The following is a 25,289-nucleotide window of genomic DNA, read 5'->3' on the forward strand; positions in this document are numbered from 1 at the left end:
CACGCAGGCACTAACAAAAGCAAATGAGGAAGAAAGCAATAAACTAATGTTGTTCCTAAAGTCCTAATGGTGCAATCTGGTGGGCTAATTTGGTTGACTTGGCAGTTGGGCTGAAGTTCTCAAAATGTAAGTCTCCCAAATTTGGGGGTAGTTTCATGCACCCAAATTTGTTGAGGTTAGGAACGTTTTTTAGAGCTGCTGAAGATTCATTGAATAATCTTTCATATTTAAACTTGCTGCAGTGTATTATTTTTGTTTTCTTCCAACGAATTCTATGGTGGGTATCTAAGGCATGGTCTGCCAGCCCAGAGCGGCTGTACTGGTGAAACCGGATGTAGTCTTTGTGTTCTGAAATCCTGATATTTGTTGGTCTGCCTGTTTGGCCAAAGTAGGACAGTTTGCAGCTGCAAGGGACCTGGTATACACCAGGTAGGTCTAGGGGAAGTGGTTGGTCTTTGGTAGAGCAAATAAGGGATGCCAACTTTTTATATGGTCTGTAACAAGAAGTAAGGTCATATTTTCTGAGGATATTGGTTATTTTCTCAGAGGTGCCCTGGATGTATGGGATGGTGATAGATTTGGTGTAATCTTTATTGTGGAGGGGGGGGGGGTTGTGGTTTACAGGTTTCACTATTTTTTGGATTTTTTTGGGGTTAAAGCCATTGGCTAAGAAAGTGTTGTGGATGTGTTTTAGTTCAGTAGTTAGGGACTTGTCATCTGAGCAGATTAATTTTGCCCTGTTATATAGTGTTTTTATAACCCCATTTTGTTGTAAGGGGGGGGTGGGATTGCTGGTGAATGTATCTGCCAGTATGGGTGGGTTTTCTGTAAACAGAGAAAACCAAAGATCCATCAAGCTGGCAGGTGATTAAAGTGTCTAGGAAGGGGAGGGTGTTGTTTCCTCTTTTTCTAAGGTGAACTGGACTCTGGGGTGTTGGTTGTTTAAGTGTGTTAGGAAGGAGTGGAGTGAGTCTGAGCCATGTGGCCAAATAGCGAACACATCATCCACGTACGAAGCCAAATAGTGGGTTTTTGTGGGGCGGAGTTTAAGGCTTTCTCTTCAAAGATCTCCATAAAGAAATTGGTCAAGGGTGGGGAAAGTGGTGAATCCATGGCTCTCCCTCTATCTGTTTGTAGAACTTTCCTTGCCAAACGAAATAGCGTGAGTTCATTGTGAACTGAAATAGGGCTGAGATATCGGGAGGAAACTTGGCTTGGATGAGCTCTAGGGTTTCTTTGAGTGGGACATTAGTGAATAGGGAGGAGACATCAAACTTCTCACTGTTGGAGTGAGAAGTTTTCTACACTCACTTTAAAGTGGGCTGAGTTTTTTATGTGTGATGGTGTGTTGCCAGTATAGTGTGTGAGCGTTTTGGCTAAATGTTTGGCTAATTTATATGTGGGGGAATCAATGCCATACACTATGGGACGTAATGGCACATTTTTTTTATGTATTTTTGGGAGTCCATATAATCGGGGGGGGGGGGGGTCTAGAGTTATAAGGTTTTAGTTTGTTAGTGACTTCCACAGGCCAGGAAGTGACTTTCTTAAGGAGCCTGTGGAGAGTTCTAATCTGAGAGCTGGTAGGATTATATCCAATGGGGAGGTAAGTAGTACGGTCTAGTACTAAAGCATTGAGCTTACCTTTGTAGTCCTTTTGATTTAGCACCACTGTGGCATTTCCCTTATCCACTTTGGTGGTTACTATTTTTTTTTTTTGTTATTCTTCATTTCTTGTAGGGCTGCATATTCGTCTTTGGATAAGTTGGTTTTTGGAGGTTTGGCTTTAGTGAGAACACCGACTACATCCAGTCTGACATTGTTGGCGATATTGTTAGGCAGGTTGCGAATCCCGCGTTCTATTTGGATCATGATTTCTTCGGCAGGTATTCTTTTAGGAGCTAGGGCAAAATTGTGACCACGTGCAAGTGCGGTGAGTGCCTCAGTCTTTAAAACTACAGACAAGAGGTTTACTACTGTGTTGAGTGGCAGCTGTGGTAAGGAAGTAGAATTCTTTGTCAGGTTTTCGTATTTTTTCAAGTGCCGACTTTGTATATTTTCGAACTCTTTTCTTGCCGATGCACATGAGACGTCCTAAAGTATCGTCCAAAGATCATGGCCGAGTGTATTCGAAAGCTTTTCCTCTAGCACCCATACAGTTTTGTTTACGTCGGCAAGGAGAACACGCGTGGCGGTAATTTGTTCTCTTAAGAGGGCGAAGCTAGTGCGATTATAAATGCGCAGAGCTTTCTGTGAAGTAAAACGGTGCTTCAGTTTAACACAATTAGGGATTACTTTGTTATCCCGGCAGCGTTTTAGGAATGTCAGACGATTTAGTTGTCTGGTTATCTTCAACCTCATTTTGCCGTATTCAAGGAATCTTCAGCAGCTCTAAAAAAACATTCCTAACCTCAACAAATTTGGGTGCATGAAACTACCCCAAATTTGGGAGATTTACATTTTGAGAACTTCAGCCCAACTGCCAAGTCAACCAAATTAGCCCACCAGAGCATTAGGACTTTAGGAACAATATTAGTTTCTTGCTTTCTTCCTCATTTGCTTTTGCCTTTGTATTTGCATAGTTCCTGCGTACACATACCATATCTTTATGTTCCTGAAGATGGCAACGTGATGTTGCCGAAATATAGAAGTTATTTATTAAAGTTACCTTTAATTAATATACTTTATATGCATTGTTAATTCCTTAAACTAATTACTAGTTATGTATGACCAACGTATAAGCCTTGCTGCTAGAATTTTGATCATCCACGGAGATTCCATCGCACGAAACGCCTGTCAATATGGCAAAATGAGGTTGAAGATATCCAGACAACTAAATCGTCTGACGTTCCTAAAACGCTGCCGGGATAACAAGGTAATACCTAATTGTGTCAAATTGAAGCACCGTTTTACTTCATAGAAAGCTCTGCGCATTTATAAACGCACTAGCTTCGCCCTGTTAAAAGAACAAATTACCGCCACGCGTGTTCTCCTTGTCGACGTAAACAAAACCATACGGGTGCTAGTGGAAGAGCTTTCGAATACACTCGGCCATGATCTTTGGACGATACTTTATGACGTCTCATGCGCATTGGCAAGAAAAGAGTTCGAAAAAATACGAAGTCGGCACTTGAAAAAATACGAAAACCTGACAAAGAATTCTACTTCCTTACCACAGCCGCCACTCAACACAGTAGTAAACCTCTCGTCTGTAGTTTTAAAGCTTGAGGCACTCACCGCACTTGCACGTGGTCACAATTTCACCCTAGCTCCTAAAAGAATACCTGCTGAAGAAATCATGATCCAAATAGAACGTGGTATTCGCAACCTGCCTAACCATATCGCCAACAATGTCAGACTGGATGTAGTTGGTGTTCTCACTAAAGCCAAACCTCCAAAAACCAACTTATCCAAAGACGAATATGCAGCCCTACAAGAAATGAAGAATAACAAAAAAAATAGTAATCACCAAAGCGGATAAGGGAAACACCACTGTGGTGCTAAATCAAAAGGACTACAAAGGTAAGCTCAGTGCTTTAGTACTAGACCGTACTACTTACCTCCCCATTGAATATAATCCTACCAGCTCTCAGATTAGAACTCTCCACAGGCTCCTTAAAAAAGTCACTTCTTGGCCTGTGGAAGTCATTAACAAACTAAAACCTTATAACCCCCCCCCTCCCCCGATTATATGGACTCCCAAAAATACATAAACAAAATGTACCATTACGTCCCATAGTGTATGGCATTGATTCCCACACATATAAATTAGCCAGACATTTAGCCAAAACGCTCACACACTATACTGGCAACACACCATCACACATAAAAAACTTCGGCACACTTTAAAGCCAGTGTAGAAAACCTCTCACTTCAACACACTGACATAATGGTCAGTTTTGATGTCTTCTCCCTATTCACTAATGTCCCACTCAAAAAAACCCTAGAGCTCAGCCAAGCCAAGTTTCCTCCCGATATCTCAGCCCTATTTCAGTTCACAATGAACTCACGCTATTTCGTTTAGCAAGGAAAGTTCTACAAACAGATAGAGGGACAGCCATGGGTTCTCCACTTTCCCCACCCTTGGCCAATTTCTCTATGGAGACCTTTGAAGAGATAGCCTTAAACTCTGCCCCACAAAACCCACTATTTGGCTTCATTATGTGGATGATGTGTTCACTATTTGGCCACATGGCTCAGACTCACTCCACTCCTTCCTAACACTTAAACAACCAACACCTCCAGAGTCCAGTTCACCTTAGAAAAAGAGGAAAACAACACCCTCCCCTTCCTAGACACTTTAATCACCTGCCAGCTTGATGGATCTTTGGTTTTCTCTGTTTACAGAAAACCCACCCATACTGGCAGATACATTCACCAGCAATCCCCCCCCTTACAACAAAATGGGGTTATAAAAACACTATATAACAGGGCAAAATTAATCTGCTCAGATGACAAGTCCCTAACTACTGAACTAAAACACATCCACAATACTTTCTTAGCCAATGGCTTTAACCCCAAAAAAATCCAAAAAATACTGAAACCTGTAAACCACAACCCCCCCCCCCCCTCCACAATAAAGATTACACCAAATCTATCACCATCCCCTACATCCAGGGCACCTCTGAGAAAATAACCAATATCCTCAGAAAATATGACCTTACTTCTTGTTACAGACCATATAGAAAGTTGGCATCCCTTATTTGCTCTACCAAAGACCAACCACTTCCCCTAGACCTACCTGGTGTATATCAGGTCCCTTGCAGCTGCAAATTGTCCTACTTTGGCCAAACAGGGAGAACAACAAATATCAGGATTTCAGAACACAAAGACTACATTAGGTTTCACCAGTACAGCCGTTCTGGCAGACCATGCCTTAGATACCCACCATTGAATTCATTGGAAGAAAACAAAAATAATACACTGCAGCAAGTTTAAATATGAAAGATTATTCAGGGAATCTTCAGCAGTTCTAAAAAACGTTCCTAACCTCAACAAATTTGGGTACATGAAACTACCCGAAATTTGGGAGACTTACATTTTGAGAACTTCAGCCCAACTGCCAAGTCAACCAAATTAGCCCACCAGAGGGCACCATTAGGACTTTAGGAACAATATTAGTTTCTTGCTTTCTTCCTCATTTGCTTTTGTTAGTGCCTGCGTGCATATACCTTATCTTTATGTTCCTGAAGATGGCAACGTGACGTTGCCGAAATATAGAAGTTATTTATTAAAGTTACCTTTAATTAATATACTTTTATAAAGTATATTTAATTTCGTTGTTAATTCCGTAAACTAATTACCAGTTATGTATGACCAACGTATAAGCCTTGCTACTAGAATCAAGGTATTGGAGAAGTAGCTCAAGAGCAAAATACAAGAATGGATAGACAGAAATAGCATACAACCAACAAGATTGCATGAGCAAAAATAAGAGTTATTTTTTATCCAACTCTAGGAGAACAGTCTGAAAAAGATGTTTATACAGGGTGTTCGGGATAAATTTGACAGTTTCGTAAGGAAAAAGAAAATCTTCTTTGTATCTATTAAATTTAATGAATTGACAAAAAAACATTACAGGCAGAGTTAATTACAATACTATCAACAAGATTTACTCAAAATAACCACCATTAGCATCGATCACAGCTTCAATTCTGCTTCGGAACCTCGAACAAGCTGATGCTACAGTCTCCCTGGGAAGGGCCGCAAAAACTGTTTTAATTTTATCCATTAACTGGGCTTTTGTATTACTGGAAGTGCGATTGGTGTCTTTTTCAACTGCGCCCCATACAAAATAATCCATGGGGTTAAGGTCTGGGGAGTTTGGAGGCCAAACATTTGGACTGGTGAAGTCGTAGAAATTTTCAGACAACCATTTTTGACTTTTCCCAGAGGTGTGGCAAGGGGCCGAATCCTGCTGCCATACATATGGCCTACCATTGGCTACCCTTGTTATCCAGGGCTTGACTACAGTTAGCAGCTCCACGAACAAAGCCCGAATTCCAATGCCAGGGTTCTTCAACACCTGTTCCTGCAGATTTGCGAGGAATTCTGCTGTACGAACGCAATCAGATCGTCTGCTAGGGATCTTTCTTCTTGCTACATCCTCGTAGTCACCATTGCAAGTCTCTAGTTCATGCCTGATTGTTTTTACTGTATTCAGGGAGCATTGGGCAGCAGTCGTAATATCCTTATTTTGATGGCGGGCACGAATCATCATGATACAAGTTATTCTCTTCCATGATTCAGGTGGGTTCCAGCTATCCATCCTTTCTGACATCTTGTATATGAATGAAGAAGGGTCCAAACTTTTAAATGAAGAGAAGTGTGTGTTAATACATGTAACTTACGGAAAAATATAATTAATTATAAATATGTCAAATTTATCCCGAACACCCTGTATGTAATTGACACTAATCAGAAATGTTTTTTTATCATGCTTTTTTGTATCCACAAATTTATGGATGTTACAGAACTTAAAGGAGTGGCTGTACCACATTGTGCATTCTGTACAGCACTTTCCCATTGAGTTAGTACTGTACAGGTATTATTCAGGTTTTTTTTATGGCATCTCTTATGTCAAGGTATTGGAGAAGTAGCTCAAGAGCAAAATACAAGAATGGATAGATAGAAATAGCATACAACACAAGATTGCATGAGCGAAAATAAGAATTATTTTTTATCCAACTCAAGGAGAACAGTCTGAAAAAGATGTGTATATGTAATTGACACTAATCAGAAATGTATTTTTATCATGCTTTTTTGTATCCACAAATTTATGGATGTTACAGAACTTAAAGGAGTGGCTGTACCATATTGTGCATTCTGTACAGCGCTTTCCCATTGAGTTAGTACTGTACATGTATTATTCAGGTTTTTTTTATGGCATCTCTTATGACATTTAAAATTTAAACGAAATAAATTTTTTATGTTCTTTTTATTATCAAAAAGGAGTAGGAGTCACTCTTTGTTTTAACTTATTTGGCTAAATGAAATTGACTTGAGAATACCGTAGACAACTTCCACAACTTGTGTTTCTAATTCTGACTAGTATAATATTATATGTTAATAAAGCTGATGATGAATAAAGCATGTGTGTCTGTTGACTGTGAAGTTGAAGGTGTGTGTGTGTGTCATTTGAATATGAGTTTTTGATTTGCTTTAGCAGGAATTAATTATGGGTGCATTAAAAGTTAATCGCCTATTTGAAAGCTGAGTTGGTGAAGAAGTTAGCAGAAATATGTAAGAGAAAGGAGTGCAGTTTGTTAATGTGTGAAATGAGTTTGAAGGAAAAATTGAACTGCATAAAAGTGATGGACTGCATTTGAATAGTTTTAGGTGTGAGTCATTTGGAGAGACTGCTGCTGTAAGGGAGAGTAATGAGTGCAAAGAATGAATCTGTGCAAGTAAGAAGCAATGTAAAAGAGCATGAGAATAAGGAAGGAGAGATTGAAGTGGTACTTATGAATGAAGAAGTGGATAGAATGAGTTGAGAATGACAGAACAAGTGTGCAAGAAAAACAGGGAAATGGGGATACTCAGATGGACAGGGAAACACAGCGTGAGGAAGTTTGATGCTCCAAGAGGACGTGTATGTGGACAAAAAGGGAAGGAGATGACCTGGGATGTAGGGTAAATAGTTGGATTTGTAGAGGGTTCTGGGAGAGTAAGTAGAAAAAGAAATGACTCAAAGAAAGTATGGAGAAGTCACATCTAATAAGTGGTATAAGTGAAACTTGTTATAGATCCAAGAATGAGCTGTTATGTTTGTATATGTGAATGCCAGAAGTATTGGAAACAGGTGAAATGAAATGGTTGTAATGATTGAGTTTGTTCACCCAAAAATTGTTGGCACAAGTGAGACATGGTTGAATGAGGATGACATCCTGACAAGAATAGAGATAGAAGAGTGTGATGTATTTTGTGAAGATAGAAAAGATAAAAAAAAAGGGAGGTAGAGTGCTATTGATGATAAAAAAAAACAAAAAAACAGGTTATGTTCATATGCAAGGGGGGGGATAGTAGTAATAGTTTTGAGGTAGTATGATGCAAGATAGAGGTGAATAGAATGAAATACTTTGTTGGATGTTGCTATAGACTGTAATGCAGAAGTAGTGACCAGGAAATATGAAAGCAAATCAGCCAAGCAAATGGGAAAAGGGTGATCATTATGGGTGATTTTAATTATGGCAATATAGATTGGGATGAAGAAATTTCAACTGGAAGTAAAGAAAATGAGTTTCCTGAGGGACAACTACCTCAGGCAGTATGTAACAGAGGGTGCACATTGATTGAGGGTCTTGGATTTGATCATCTCATCAGAGGATGTTATTATAAATAAGGTGTTGAATCTCCCTCCATTTGGCGAGAGTGACCACGAAGTAATTATCTAGGTGGTTGCCAGCAGTGTAATGACCTCTGTGAGGAAAGGTATATGTGGAACTACAAGACTGGTGATTATGAGAAACTCAGGAGATAGCTTGCAAGTGCAGCATGGAATGAGGAGTTGGCTGAAAAGGAGGTTAATGAACCTTGGGTAATGTTCAAGAACTATCAAGTAGAAGCAATGTCTAAATGTATTCAGAAGGTTAAAATGGAATTGGATGAGTGAAGATATTAAGCATGCAATACATAGAAAAAAGTATTATAGTGGCAACATAAGAGTAGTGTAATGATCAATTCCACAAGGAATATAAAGAACAGGCAAGGAGGGTAACTCGGTTGGTAAGGGTAGCAAAAGTTCAGTATGAGCAGAAGTTAGCCAATGAAGCCAAAAAGTATCCCATGGAGTTCTTTTGATATGTAGCCAGCAAAAATAAGAATGATTATGGTAGGATGGAAATGATTGGAGAAAACAGTATAAGGACAACTACTGCAGAGAATATAGTTGAAATAGTTAATAAGCAGTTAATAAATGTCTTTCGTCTTTAAATGTGACTTCATGGAGAGTTTGAGAGTAGTGAATGAGGAGGATGAGACTGACTGTGAGTGAGGAAAAGGTATATGGAGAATTTAGCAAACTTGTTATTAATAAGGCTGTGGACTTAATGATATATCACTGCATATTATTATTATTCAGGCCTCCATGGAGTCAAAAGACTCATCGTGGGAGGTCCTTCCTAAGAAACACAAAGTCTATCATATCACTCCTTAAACTCATTGACTGTTCTCGCTCTCACCACTCTATCAGGCAATGCATTCCACGGTTCATCCACCCTCCATGCAAAGAAACCACTCCTCACCCTTTTGCTCACCGTTTCCTTTCATAACTTCCAGGGATTGTCATCACTCCTTATATTTTGAAGGAATATGCCAGGGAGTTGACATCTCCCTTGACATATTTATTTAATATGAGTTTTTACATTGGGTCAAGTTCCAAAGGTTGTACCACTTCATAAAGGAGATAACAGAATTGAAGCCTCAAATTATAGGCCAATTTGCGTTTCAGCTGTTATGGTTAAAGTCTTTCCAACACTTTAACCATAACATGACACACAATTTGGACTGTAATTTGAGGATTGAATTCTGTTACCTCCTTTATGAAGTGGTACAGTGGTATTATCTTTGATGGACAGCATTGGTTTTCTAACGGGGAGGTCATCATTTAGTAATCTACCTACTTATTACAATAAGGTGACAGCTTCATTAGACAGACGAGAGGGATACACAGTAGTATACTTAGATTTTGCAAAGACTTTTAATAGATTACTGTACGATAAGTAAATGGTATAATAAATAATATATTTAAGCCATTCCTAGTACAAAAACACACTAGAATCAGATTATATGTCTTGTCAAAACCATATCTACTATACAAAAGCAAAACATGGATCATAAAAAGGAAAGATGAAAAACTAATTCAAACATCAGAAATGAAATTTCTCAAAAAAACATCTGGATATACCAAGTGGGACCATAAAACAAATGAAGAAATTTTACAATCCCTGAATATAAAACCAATTAATTACTACATAAGACAGTACAAACAAAAATGGATAGAACATTTAAATAGAATGGACAACAGCAGACTACTGAAAATATTATACAAATATAAAATAAGTGGAAAAAGAAGAATCGGAAGTCCAAGAATCAGATGTCATGAGACCAGAACAGGCCACCTGGCCTAAAATTCATGTTAGGAAGAAGAAGAAGATTGCACGATAAGTTAATAGTCAAACTAGAGCGGATGGGGTTGGATATTAGATTAGTGCATTGGATCGGAGACTGGCTATCTGATAGGCATCAGCAAGTTGCGTATGGGGATCAATATCCTGGAAGAGGAAAGTCACTAGTGGTGTGTATCAGGGATCTGTTTTAGGGCCACTGCTGTTTAACCTGTATGTTAATGATATTGGGTAAGATTTGAATGGGGATATTCAGTTGTTTGCAGATGATGCAAAGTTGGGATGAATTATGAGAAGTAGAGCAGATGTTGTGGCCTTACAAGAAGACTTGAATATACTGAGTGAATGTGGAAAGGAGTGGGGGATACCAGTTCAATGTTGCAAAATGTATGGATTTTAGATTTGGGAAACAAAGGATGGGGGGGGGGGGATGTAGAATTTACTCTTGGTGGGGATATATTGTTGAAGGTGGAGGAAATAAAATATCTTGGTGTTGATGGTGGATAAGGATCTGAAATTTAGAGGACATCGACTTGTAGAAATAAGAGGTTTTGGATCCATTCTGTAATGCTGTGATTAGGCTACTGTGTACAGATTTGGTCACCTGGTTTTTAAAAGAATGAAGAGAAGGTGAGAGGTGATTGACCAAAATAGTTTCTGATCTCTGAAATGTTGAATATGAAGAAACGTTGAGATGATGCAATTTGCAGAGTCTAGTGAATAGGAGAAAGAAGGGTGATATGAAAGAAACAAAGTAGTTAGTAAGGGGTTGTTATAGGATTGATGTTGAAGAGGTTGTTCATAAAATGGTGGGAGATTGGGAGAAAACAAGTCATCCCTAGAAGTTATAAAAGGAGGGTGTGAGCAGGGGAGTGAGAAGCAGGTTTTTTTGCCATGGAGCGTTAGTTGTGAATGATCGGAATGCATTGCGTGAGAGCTTGGCATCTACAGAGAATTTCAATGTGTTTAAGGAACAGTATAATGAGCCGTGTATATGACAAAAGAGACCTCTTAGATGAGCCTCTGACTCCAGTAGAGTCTTTGGATGATGATGATAATAATAATAATATGTTTCAGAGTTGTTTAAATTGTAAGGGTAAAAAAATCTTAGTTCCTTCATAAAACTTTCCTCATCTGTGTCAGAGATTGGCTAATTCGAAACCAGCTGGAAAATAAAGTTCCTCAACAGGGTGACTGAATGGAACCTCTAAGGTAATTCATTTGCTATTCTAGCATTATGGATATTTCAATTAGTCTACACAGGCACTGTGTTAAAGTTTATCAATGATAATGATAAATCTTGTTCTCATGCTTAACTGTAATTTTGTTACAGTCACACTTCTACTGCTAGTCAAAAACTGAGCTACAACTATGGACAAAGTCCGTTTGCCTTGCAAGGAATGACAGTGAGCCAGATTCTTGAGGAAGCAGCTAATACTGAAGGCGACTCAACTGCCATTATTACATGTCATCAAGAAATTAAAAAAACTTTCAGTCAATTAAAAAATGATGTAAGTAAATAATGATACAAATATGAGTTTTGATAAAGTGTGTGTTAATTATTATTATTACCCAAGACCCCCATGGAGTCAAAGACTCATCTAGGAGGTCCTTTTATCAAACACACAGCTCATCATACCCTGCTTTAACACACTCAAATTCTGTGCAGACACCAGACTCTCAGACAAGACATTCCAATCATTTACAACTCTGCATGCAAAAAAACCTGCTTCTCACTCCCCTGTTCACACCCTCCTTATACAGCTTCCAAGGATGACCTCTGGTTCTCCTCTGATCTCTCACTATTTTCTGTAGAACCTCTCCAGCATTGATCCTATAACAACCCCTTAATAACTTGTAGCTCTCTCTCACATCTCCCTCCTCCTCCTGTCCACCAGACTCTGCAAGTTGCATCTTCTCAATCTTTCCTCATACCCGAGGTTAGAAAGTTTCTAACCTCATTCCAGAGGTTAGAAACTATCTTAGTCAGTGAGTCATCTCTGGACCCTCTCCAACATCTCTTCATCCTTCTGAAAACCAGGTGACCAAATCAATTATTCTATGTGTGGCCTAATCAAAGCTTTATACACTTGAACAAGAATCTCCCTACTTCTACAAGTCAGTATCCTCTGCATCATTCCCAGAAGCTTTTGTGTTGTCTTCACAATTTTGGCTATGTGTCTCCCCTAAGTTTCAGATCCTTATCCAATATCACCCCAAGATCTCTTATTTCCTCCTCCTCTGACAATATATCCTAACCAAGCATAAATTCTGCATCCCATTTTTGTTTTCCAAATTTTAAAAACTTACATTTTGCAACATTGAACTCGCATCCCGATTCCTGTGCCCAATCACTTAATTTATTCAAGTCTTCTTGTAAGGCCACAACATCACAGCATCTTCTCTACTCTTCATGGTTTGTCCCAACTTTGCATCATCTGCAAACAACTGAATATCTCCATCCAAATCTTCATTAATGAGATTTATGAAAGTAAGTAAATTAATGAGATTTATGTAAGATGTAAGTAAGATGCATACTGATGATTTATTTTAAGAAATTTTTTTATAATGCTTAATTTTCTGTTATCAGCAGAGTTATATTGTTTTCAAATATAGAGTAAAAAGCAATTAATTTCAATAAATAGAAGAAATAATCATAAATCTTCAAAACATGTGGAAACTTTGGAAATTGATCTCAGATTTAAAAAGCAACTATCCATAGACAATTTTATTTTTGTCATGTGAATAAGAGAGAAATTAGTCGGTACACTAAATTAGCTGTATACAAGACAGCGTTCAAACCAGTTTTAACTTATGGATCTGAGAGCTGGGTCAGAAGTAAAACACTTGACCAAAGACTAGAGACTGCAGATATGAGCGTCCTGAGAAAGATTATAGGCGTGAACAGATGCCATCAATGGCAATATCATATTAAAAACGAGGATATTAGGAAAGAACTTGACATTGTCTGCATCCAGGAATGTGTTAGCAGAGCTAATCTCAGGTGGTATGGTTACCTAAACAGAATGGGCGAGGAAAGATTAGCAAAACAAGTGTTCTCAGCGACCCATAGGAAGATCAAGATATAGGTGGATTGATACGGTACAAAGTGCCTTAGACGATAGAAATATAAGATCTGATAATGTTGGAGTCTTGACAAGTAACAGACTGATTTGGAGGAAAATTGTAGATAGGAAGTTAGTAATGATGTAATTTTTTTCATGTAGTACTATCATATCCTGTACACCCCTTGAGGGTACATGGCAGGAATTTGATGATGATGATGTATCCACAGACATTTTCTTGACCAGATAATTTTCACAAAATCTGCTATTGGAAGATTACATTTAGACTTAAATTCCATTTCAATATATTATTATTGTTATCATCTGACCTCCATAGAGTCTGAGACTCATTGTGGGGACACACACACACACACACACACACACACACACACACACACACACACACACACACACACAAAGCTCATCCAACCATGTCTTAAAATGATTTAATGTGGCTTCATTCATGACACAGTCAGGCACTGCATTCCACTCTCCATGCAAAAAACCCTTTTCTCACTTATCTGATGTGACGTCTTCTCAGTTCGTGCAGTCTGGCCTCTGAACTTCAGGTCCTTGTTCACCACCACTCCCAGATCTCTCATCTTCTCTAACTCCTTTAAAGTTTCCCCAACAAGTGCATATTTTGCATTACATTGTTGCTTACCATATTGAACTGATAGTTCCACTTACCTGCTCATTCATGCAATTTATTCAAATCCTCTTGTAAGGCCATAACATCTGCTTGTCTCTGGCATTACTCTCCACAATTTTGCATCATTTTCATATCACTAGTTAAACCCATCCCAATATCATTAATATACAAATTGACTAACAATGGTCTCAATACAGACCCCTGCAGCATCACTAATGACTCCTCTTTCAGGATACTGCAACATTTACATTTTTCTGATACCTATTTGACAGCCAGTCACTGATCCAACTCAGAAGTCTGTTATCTAATTCCATCCATTTTAATTTATTTAACACCTTTATCTAAGACATTTGTCGTCACCTTTATAGTGCATAAGTAAGTTAGTAAAAAAGATCTCCCTTTAACAAATCCATGCTGACAGCCACAGAGAATTCTGCTGCTCTCAACCCAGTTCTGTATCTTAGATCTACCAATCTCTGCAGTACCTTCACCACAACTTCAGATATACAGATTGGCTACCTTCACCACAACTCCAGATATACAGATTGGCCTATAATTTGTAGCCACAGCCTTTATGCAGTGGAACAATTTTACTTTCTTTCCACTCTCTTGGAACCTGCCATTGTAAGACTCTTATTAAACAGACATGCCAATGCTGCTGCCAATTCCCTGGAACATTCCCTTAAGACACTTGGTGATATGTCATCAAATGCCACTGCATTATTGACATCAAGTTTATTTATTTCCTCATATAGCTCCTGCTCACTCACAATTAAACCATCCTCTTCTATGTCCTCTACACTTGGGTTTCTCACGATTTCACCCTGATGAGAATGAAGCACTGTTATAAATGATCACTGAATACTTCAGCAATGTCTTCTGTAGTAATTACCATTCTACCATTTTCATCCATTAGCATCATCTTACCATAATTAGTCTGCTTCTACTAGTTGCATATCTAAAGAACTCTCTGGGGTTTTTCTTTAGCTGATTTGCTAAATTCTGCTCATGCGGCATTTTTGTCATCATTAACTGAGTCACTCTCCTGGCTTGCTCTTTATACTCTTCGTCCAACTGATTATTACAGTGTGCTGACCCAAAGTGTCTTCTTCTTCTTCTTCCAGATTTCATACACAGTCCCATCATTCATCCGTTTTACAGCTAACGTAGTCAGGATTTTGGCCTTTGGAATACATTCACTCATTGATGCTGTTTATGTATTTCTTTGTCAGTTCCCAAGCAGTATTTATTTCCTTACTGCTCAGCTTCTCATTTCATGCTGTAGCTCCAAGGCTTTCTCCTAAGCTTGTCACACTCACCTAACTTTTACTTTCACATATATCCTTTCCTTATATGGTTCAGTCTGCATATGGCTAGCCAGAAACTAGGTGATCACTTCATGATCGATCATGAAGTGATCGCTCTCACCAACTGGAGGGAAGTGTGAAACCCCACTTACAATGACATTCTCTGATGAAATGATCAGATCTAAAACTCTTGATGCTCGTTTGCCCTCATGTCTGAGATAGTTGTCTCTCTCTCTAGAACTCAAAAAATTCATTTCCCTCCCAAATGCTATCTCTCATTCCAATCTATACCCTTTCTGATATTCTTGGCATTTGTAAAAAACACAGAAGTTTACTTTTAAGTCTATTACCAATCCTACCCAAGCAACTTGTTGGTTGTGATTTCCCTCCCACACCTGGCTTTGCCTAATTACCTTTATCATTGCTTGCCATATATGTCTGCTCAGTCTCAACTACCCCACTGACATTGCAATCTATTCCATTTCTATGCTGATCATCCCCATACATAGATTCACTACTACTTCCAACATCCAATCTCCCTATGCCATTCTCCCTGTCCACCTGGGCTCCCACCTGTTTCCCCTCTTCCATTTGTATTCCCATTCTCTTTTCATCTCGCATACAACCATTTCCATTGCCAAGTACTTCAGCCTCTTCAATACCACTCTCCTATTCTTTTGTTTTATCTCATACTTCTGATCACTTGCTTCCAGTTTACGCCAAAACTATTCAAATGCAAATCTCACATCTGTATAATTCTATTCTTCCCTCAAATGTATGCTATACATAAACAAATTGTACTCCTTTCTCCTCGCACATTTCTGCTGGCATACCATTCATGATTCTAGCTCTCAGTCTCAACTCAGTATTGTCATACCTCAGCAACATATAACCTTTCTCACTATACTGTTGTCTTTCACTCTCCTCAATAATTTCCTGATATTTGCTCTTACATTCACCTTATGTCCACAAATCATTTGTCTCCATAACCACTGCTAATTCTCTTGCTTGTTTCCTTCTCATGTCCAAAGCATGAATTAACTTGTTCATTCTTCCTCCTGGATAGCAGGCCTTATGGGCTCTCTCATTAACCAATCCTCTAGCAATAGAATCTTCGTACACTGCTACTCTTGAATCATTCATCACCTCTTACCCTTTTTTGTTTTATTCTTTTGCACACTTTCATTTGTTTTCACTAAACATCTAATATCACTTCCCATATTTCACTTTTTATTTCGAATAACTTGTTCCTCAAATCTTGCATTCCTGCAGTCTATGCTGATCATCCCCATACATAGATTCACTACTACTTCCAACATCCAATCTCCCTATGCCATTCTCCCTGTCCACCTGGGCTCCCACCTGTTTCCCCTCTTCCATTTGTATTCCCATTCTCTTTTCATCTCGCATACAACCATTTCCATTGCCAAGTACTTCAGCCTCTTCAATACCACTCTCCTATTCTTTTGTTTTATCTCATACTTCTGATCACTTGCTTCCAGTTTATGCCAAAACTATTCAAATGCAAATCTCACATCTGTATAATTCTATTCTTCCCTCAAATGTATGCTATACATAAACAAATTGTACTCCTTTCTCCTCGCACATTTCTGCTGGCATACCATTCATGATTCTAGCTCTCAGTCTCAACTCAGTATTGTCATACCTCAGCAACATATAACCTTTCTCACTATACTGTTGTCTTTCACTCTCCTCAATAATTTCCTGATATTTGCTCTTACATTCACCTTATGTCCACAAATCATTTGTCTCCATAACCACTGCTAATTCTCTTGCTTGTTTCCTTCTCATGTCCAAAGCATGAATTAACTTGTTCATTCTTCCTCCTGGATAGCAGGCCTTATGGGCTCTCTCATTAACCAATCCTCTAGCAATAGAATCTTCGTACACTGCTACTCTTGAATCATTCATCACCTCTTACCCTTTTTTGTTTTATTCTTTTGCACACTTTCATTTGTTTTCACTAAACATCTAATATCACTTCCCATATTTCACTTTTTATTTCGAATAACTTGTTCCTCAAATCTTGCATTCCTGCAGTTTCACTCTCTGTTGCTTCTATAGTCTCGCTACTTCAAATTCTGCCACACCTTCCTTCTTCAGTCATACTTCATTTCACTCCCTCATGATTTACTTTTGCTGCTTCATTCTTGCATTGTTTCACTCCTCAGTCTCACTAGATTTTGTTCCATTTCCATTACTTTCATTTACACTAACTTTTTTTCTTAGTCTGTTTTTCATTTGTTAACTCGTAGACTAACAAAATATCAAACTTTCTACAAACCCATACCTTATCTCATCTCCTGGTCAGCCTTTCCACATACACATCCTTCATATTCCACCATGCATACATTACACTCATGACATTGAACAATATTTGAATAATTTACGTCATTAATGGCATTTGATTTTTGTACTGCTAGTCACACCGTTGATGCCTATGAGGTTGATCTGGCGAGTACTGCCATTATGTTCTGTTCAACGATGGCACGATTTAAAATTTCAGTTAATAAAGTCAGACAATTTCCCAGTAATCACATAGACTCACTAAATTATCACAAATGAATCACCATATACTAAAATTCAAGCACTATCGCCAATTATTATGCAGAATAACACATCTTTTCTGGAGCTCTTTAGTATATTATCTATAAATCAGAGAATTAGATCAGATTCTCTGATTTATTTTATTATTATTTTTTTAAATTAATTATTTTGAATTATTTTTAAAACTGGAAAAGAGGTTGAATTGTTCCATTTTTGATTTCATAATTTTATTGACCTTGACAGTAATTTTTTAGGAAGAGAGGGAGAATTGTTTCTGTTCAACATGCACCTCACTACTTCGAAAATAATGAAGATGGTAATTAACAAATCATTATTTTTTACTGTCTTGGGGCTCATCAATTAGTTATCACAAATATGGATCAACCAGTCTCTGTCTATGACAGATCTGGCTAACCTATCCACCTTTGAACACAAACCATAGGAAAGTTTGGGAAAATTCACGTGGTTGCTCTTGATATTTCCAAGGCATATGATCTAGTCTGGCATAGAGACCTTCTTGCTAAGCTACTTCTTTGGTCTCATCCTGCTCTTGCAATTCAATTTCCACTTTATTCTCTGGTCTTTTATTGTATGTCATAGTGGACTGAAACTCTGTGGTAAAAGCACAGAGACCCAGTGTATCCCAGCATTGACATAAGTCTTTTAATGCTGAGATACCTCAGGGCTCTGTGCTTTCATGCATATTTTTTTTTCCTGTACATCAGTGACCTTTTTATACTAATTTCAAAACCTGTCCATATTTTGCTGGATGACAATACATTCCAGTCCTCTTCTTCATTTGAGAAACCTCATATCCAATGACTCAAGCTTTAATAATCATCTCCATGACCCATATATATATATATATATATATATATATATATACATATACATATTTCAGAAATCTTGACAACATGCTATTCTTGAAGTGTTCATAACTCAGTATCTCTGATACTTTTAGGTAGACTGTAGGTTTGAATGATATATATATACACTATCTGATCAAAAGTATCCAGATATCTACTCAAAACTGTAATCAGACTTTCCCTGTGACACACACACACATTCCATTAGTGGACATTAATACGGGATGGGGGGGTCTACCCTTTGCTTCTATGATAGCTCTAACTCTGCCTGGGAGACTTTCTACTAGGTGTCAGAATGTCTCTGGAGGAATGGCAGCCCATTCTTCCTGAAGAGCTGTAACCAAAGCAAGGTTGTTGAGGTCTGGAGTGAAATCAGCATTCTAATTCATCCCAAAGGTGTGCTATGGGATTTAGGTCAGGGCTCTGGGCCGCCAGTCCATTTCTGGAACATTATTGTCCACAAACCATTTCCTCACAGACCTTGCTTTATGGCAAGTACCATTGTCATGTTGATACAGACAATAGTCATCACCAAATTGATCTGCTACCGTAGACAGTACACAATTGGTCAAAATGTCATTCCCTTCCGCATTTAGATTTCCGTGTAGTGTTACAAGAGGACCAAGTCCATTCCATGAAAAACACACCCACACTGTAATGCCACCTCCTCCAAATTTCACTGTTGGCACTACACATGCTTGCAGGAATTGTTCTCCAGGCATTTGCCACACCCAGACCCTCCCATTGGACTGCCACATGGTAAAACGTAATTCATAACTCCAAATCACATGTTTCCAGTTGTCCACTGTCCAGTTCAGTGACATCGCTCTTTACACCACTGCAGATGGTGCTTAGTGTTCACAGAAGAAATGTTTGGTTTATGGGCAGCTGCTTGACCATGGAACCCCATTCCTCTCAACTCTCTATGCACAGTCATGGTGCTGGCTGGACAGTTAGTAGCACTGCTGAACTCCCAGGTGATTGTTTCACTCAGTGTCCGGCGATTTCCATGAACCACCTTCTTCAACACTTGACAGTCCCTGTCTGTCATTAAAAGCAGTCACCCGACCATGTTTTGTTGTGGTTGTGCCTTCACGTTTCCATTTCACCAACTGTTGACTTGGACAACTTGAGGAGGGATGAAATGTCTCTCTGACAGATTTCTTACTGATGTGGCAACCAATAACTAGTCCATGTTTGAAGTCACTGAGCTCCCTTGATCTACCCATTCTGCTTGTACTTCTTATCACTGAACAACACACAGCTCAGTGCCTCCTTTTATACTAGTAAGTGAGGTCATAGCAACATCTAGACTTCAGTTTATGAATTACAGAGGGGGTGTCCAGTCCAGATAACTTTTGATCAGATAGTGTATGTGTGTGTATGTATATATACAGGGTGTTCGGGATAAATTTGACAGTTTCGTAAGGAAAAAGAAAATCTTCTTTGTATCTATTAAATTTAATGAATTGACAAAAAAACATTACAGGCAGAGTTAATTACAATACTATCAACAAGATTTACTCAAAATAACCACCATTAGCATCGATCACAGCTTCAATTCTGCTTCGGAACCTCGAACAAGCTGATGCTACAGTCTCCCTGGGAAGGGCCGCAAAAACTGTTTTAATTTTATCCATTAACTGGGCTTTTGTATTACTGGAAGTGCGATTGGTGTCTTTTTCAACTGCGCCCCATACAAAATAATCCATGGGGTTAAGGTCTGGGGAGTTTGGAGGCCAAACATTTGGACTGGTGAAGTCGTAGAAATTTTCAGACAACCATTTTTGACTTTTCCCAGAGGTGTGGCAAGGGGCCGAATCCTGCTGCCATACATACGGCCTACCATTGGCTACCCTTGTTATCCAGGGCTTGACTACAGTTAGCAACTCCACGAACAAAGCCCGAATTCCAATGCCAGGGTTCTTCAACACCTGTTCCTGCAGATTTGCGAGGAATTCTGCTGTACGAACGCAATCAGATCGTCTGCTAGGGATCTTTCTTCTTGCTACATCCTCGTAGTCACCATTGCAAGTCTCTAGTTCATGCCTGATTGTTTTTACTGTATTCAGGGAGCATTGGGCAGCAGTCGTAATATCCTTATTTTGATGGCGGGCACGAATCATCATGATACAAGTTATTCTCTTCCATGATTCAGGTGGGTTCCAGCTATCCATCCTTTCTGACATCTTGTATATGAATGAAGAAGGGTCCAAACTTTTAAATGAAGAGAAGTGTGTGTTAATACATGTAACTTACGGAAAAATATAATTAATTATAAATATGTCAAATTTATCCCGAACACCCTGTATATGTATATATATATATATACAAGAAAAACAAAGTCAACATTGCCAGCATGTTATCAATTTTCAGAATAATGTGGAGTAAATTTTTCATAAAAGGAAGGAAGACAGGTGTAGAGCAAGAGGATGAAAGCTGTATAAGAATAGTGAGCAACTGAGTGAGGTATTTTTTTTGCATGGAAGGCAGCTAGAATAAATGGTGAGAAACATTGAATGTGTTTAAGGAATTGGGTTCTTTACATGATGAATATTTGACTCTTTGGAGGTTTGATGATTATAATGATAATCTGTAAATCATGTCTAGACTTGAGTGAAAACATGGTGTTTTTGAAACCACTTCAGTTTCGAATAATCATGATGATGATGGTCTTACACAGGTGATGAAAATCATTTGCCAACTAAAAACTGAAATTTTAATTATCTAAGCAGTTATCAGCACTGTTTCAATAATTGAATAATACCGCAGGTTAGCACTCAGTAAAAGGTGTGAAGTGAAAATTTTTACTTACTAAATTTAAGTTCAGCAAATAAAATTTTGGTGTTCCAAGCTTATATATTAAACAAAAATATTGAAGTTTTAGAAGCCATTGTAAATGTGAAAATCATAAAATAGAGAATTGCTATAATAAATGAGTAAATGAGTGTACTGTAATAAATGAGTACTGAAAAATAAGACCAAAAAGTTATCCTATTCATTTAGATTGCATTGATGTAATTTAGAGATAGTGTAAAACTTTTTTTTTTTTTTTACTCTCATTATATATGTTACTATAATTTACAAATTAATTCTTAGGTGGATAAACTTGCAACTGGACTTTTGGCATTAGGTTTGAAACCAAGAAGTACAATTGCTATTTGGAGTCCTAATTGTTATGAATGGATAGTAGTGCAGTATGCTCTTGCAAAAGCAGGAATGGTTATGGTAAGGCAAATGATATATTTAAGCACATTTTTTTTAACATTCATAAAAGTCACTTCATATATTGTTAAACTAGTGGTATACACCTAGAATTTCTAGGCATTCTAACATATATTTTGAAACAAAATTGTTTAACACTTAAAGTTTAAACAGAATGCAGATGTTTACCAAATGGCAACTTCAAGTGAGTTAGTAATATTGTAATTTTTTGCTTAGAACACTAACCCATTTTACAAATCTTTCTTGCACAGAAATATTACAACCTCATTCATGCAAACTGTGGACTGTTAGATGAGGCCTCAGGAAATAAATGGTTTGAAATGGTCATACGGGAACGATAATAAGAGAAGGGGAAATGGAAAGCAGAAAGCAAAATAGATGTAAAAAGTGTTTAATAAATCTTCTCAGTAAGCTTTTTCCAATTTGAATAAAATGATGCTGTTCCTATTTCTAACATTGACAGGAGAAAAAGTGTAAGGAGTAATGTGAACAGGGGATCAGATGATATCAGAAGCAATGTCAGGGAGCGAGAGAGAGTGGAACAGCTAAGACTTGAAGCATTTCTGAATAGAGAGGAGAGTATGTGAGAGATGAGAATGTGAGAATAGGAATGCAGGCTGTACAGGAAATAGGAAGGATAGTTTAGGTGGGCTAGCAAAAATGTAAGGAAAGTGGATTCTGGAAGCAGTAATGAATGCATATATGTAGCTGGTTAGCATAGGAACTGGATGGGAGGAGTTGAATCTATGGAGATATATTGGGAAGAGTTATAAAGATTAGGCAGGAGCAGGCACAGATGAGAATGGGGGGAAATAGGTAAGGCTGGTTATAGACTAAGAAATGAATTGCTGTGCTTATTTATGAATGGTAGAAGTATTACAAATAAGGGATATGAAATCATTGCATTAATTGAGTTTGTTCACTCAAAGATAGTTTGGAATTGAATCCAGATGGGAATAGAAATGAAGGGGTATGATATTCTTAGTGCAAATAGGAAGTGCATGAAGTGAGGGAGAATGCTGCTGGTGAGCAGGGGAATTAAGTACACACAAGTTGGAGATACAAAGAGAAAATATTGGCAATGATTTTTGAAGCAGTATTGGGTGAGTTGGTTTATAGGATGAGATATTTAGTAAGATATGTTGCTATAGGCCAGGGAAAGTGAAGGGTGGAGACAGAAATGTACATGTAAATTGGCTTAGTGAGAAAGAAAAGGGTGATCATTATAAGTAATTTTAATTATGGCAATATTGATTGGAAGGAGTACAATAGCATCAAGAAAATGGAGAGTGAATTTCTTCATTTGTTGAGGGACATCTATCTTATCAATATGTAACAGAGGTAATACAAGGTCTGAGACCCTTAGATCTGATGATATCATCAGAGAATGTGATTGTAAATGGGGTTTCTAAATTTCTTTCTGAGTATTTAATCTTCCAGAGAGTGACCATGAGGTGATTACTTGAATTGCCATCAGTCATGTGAGAACTTCTGTGAAGAAGAAATACAAGGCCAGTGATTATGAAAAACTTAGGTGGCAGATGAGAGCTATAGCATGGAAAGAGAAGGATAAAGGAGAAGATGCTGTTTAGAAATTTAACAGAGTATGCAAGAGCAGCTTTGTCTGAGTGTATACCAGAGGAGAAAAGGCTAAATAAGGTAAGAATAAAATGAAAACGAGTGAAGAGATTAAGCATGCATGCAATCTAGTAAAAGAAGGTTTTATGGAGGCAACACAAGACAAAAAAAAGTAATAATCAGTTACACGAGGAGTGCAAAAAGCAGGACAGGAGGTATCTCAGTTGCTAAGGATAGCAGAAGTGTGGTATGGAGAGAAACTAGCCACTCAAGCCAAATCAAATCCTAGAGAGTTCTTTCAGTATGTGGAGTAGAAGACAGAATGATTATGAGAGGATTATTATTATTATAACAGTGTCTCCATGCCGTCAGAAGACTCATTATAAGAGATTCTATATTGACACACTAACCATTATTCACACAGTTCCTAAATTCAACCACCTCCTCAATGCATTTTACACATTCACTACCCTCCAAAAAAAAAAAAAAAAATATATATATATATATATATATATATATATATATATAGTCCTAACATCCTTGTTAACCGCACTCTTGCACAATCTCCAGGGATGATCTCTTGTTCTCCCCCTTCCTGCACTGTTCAGAAAAAAGTCATCAGTATCATCATATAAACTCGTTCAGTAACTTAAATGCTTCTATCATATCTCCTCTCATACGTCTATGAGCTAGTTTTTGAAGTCCACAGATCTTCAATCTTTCCTCATAGGAAACATTCAACAGACTTGCAACTAACTTTGTAACTCACATCTGGATCTTTCAACTACTTCTTCATCACCAAGAACCAAGAAATCCAGGTGACCAGATCTGTGTTCAATAATTCAGATAATCTTTATTAATGCCTTATAAAGTGGAACCATAACTCTAGTCCTTGTCAGTGTGTTCTTCGACAACCGTGTAATTTGATGAGATGTTTTTGCAACCTTTGCAATATGTCCTCTAAACTTAAGTTCTTTGTTCACAATAATACCCAAGTTCCTAGCCTCATCAACTTCGGTTCTTGTAGCTTGTAGTTCGGTTCTATTAATATAGTACACGCCATGTGATCTCATCCTCCTGAAGTGCATCAACTTACACTTAACCATGTTAAACTGACATCCATTTACCTTAGTCAATACCACCAGCCTATTTAAGTTATCCTGCAATATATCTACATCATTTGAAATGACTATCACTCTTCCAAGTTTTGCATCATTAACAAACTCATGGATATTTCCTTTCAAATTATTTCCAGTATCATTAATGTACAAATTAAACAACAGGGGACTAGATACTGAGCCCTGAGGTAAACCACTCATTGATATTTGTCCATCACCACCCTCTAATTCAAATCATCAGGTTCAGATCCATTTGCTCAAATTTATGCAACAAAGTTCCATATGGAATCCTGTCAAATGCCTTTGCAAAGTCCAGCAGTATCACCAAGTAAGGATTTCTTTTATTCAACTCCTTACTTCCTATAATAAACTAAGGCAAGACCTATCCTTCACAAAACCAAGCTGCCCCTTTTAAAGTATCATATTTCTGTCCACTTAGTCCTGAATTCTAATTTTTATCAATTTCTCCAAAAACCTTAACCACCACTCTTTGATATACTGATCATCCTATAAACTTTGTAACTCACCTCTGGATCCTTTCAACTACTTCTTCATCACCAAGAAATCCAGGTGACCAGATCCGTGTTCAATAATCCAGATAATCCTTATTAATGCCTTATAAAGTGGAACAATAACTCTAGTCCTTGTTAATGTGTGTTTTTCGACAACCATGTAATTTGAGATGTTTTTGCAACCTTTGCAATATGTCCTCTAAACTTAAGTCTTTGTTCACAATAATACCCAAGTCCCTAGACTTTGGTATTGCTGCTGCTTTCTTGGAGTCTG

At 37.9% G+C, this 25,289-nt stretch overlaps 1 protein-coding gene across 2 annotated transcripts in view; it reads left to right on the forward strand.

The window, feature by feature from the left end:
* LOC150105701 (medium-chain acyl-CoA ligase ACSF2, mitochondrial-like) overlaps positions 1 to 25,289 on the forward strand; it is a 398,514-nt gene that overhangs the window by 67,757 nt on the left and 305,468 nt on the right. For both annotated transcript variants that reach the window (XM_090394306.1, XM_090394307.1), the window contains exons 2-3: positions 11,458 to 11,635; positions 21,682 to 21,810. In XM_090394306.1, coding sequence (XP_090250432.1) covers positions 11,458 to 11,635; positions 21,682 to 21,810 — 307 coding nt within the window. The remainder of the gene's footprint in view (positions 1 to 11,457; positions 11,636 to 21,681; positions 21,811 to 25,289) is intronic.

This window comes from Typopeltis vanoorti, chromosome 6, assembly GCF_054136105.1.
Source record: "Typopeltis vanoorti isolate ZY-2024b chromosome 6, IOZ_Tvanoo_1.0, whole genome shotgun sequence".
Classification (NCBI taxonomy): Eukaryota; Metazoa; Arthropoda; class Arachnida; order Uropygi; family Thelyphonidae; genus Typopeltis; species Typopeltis vanoorti.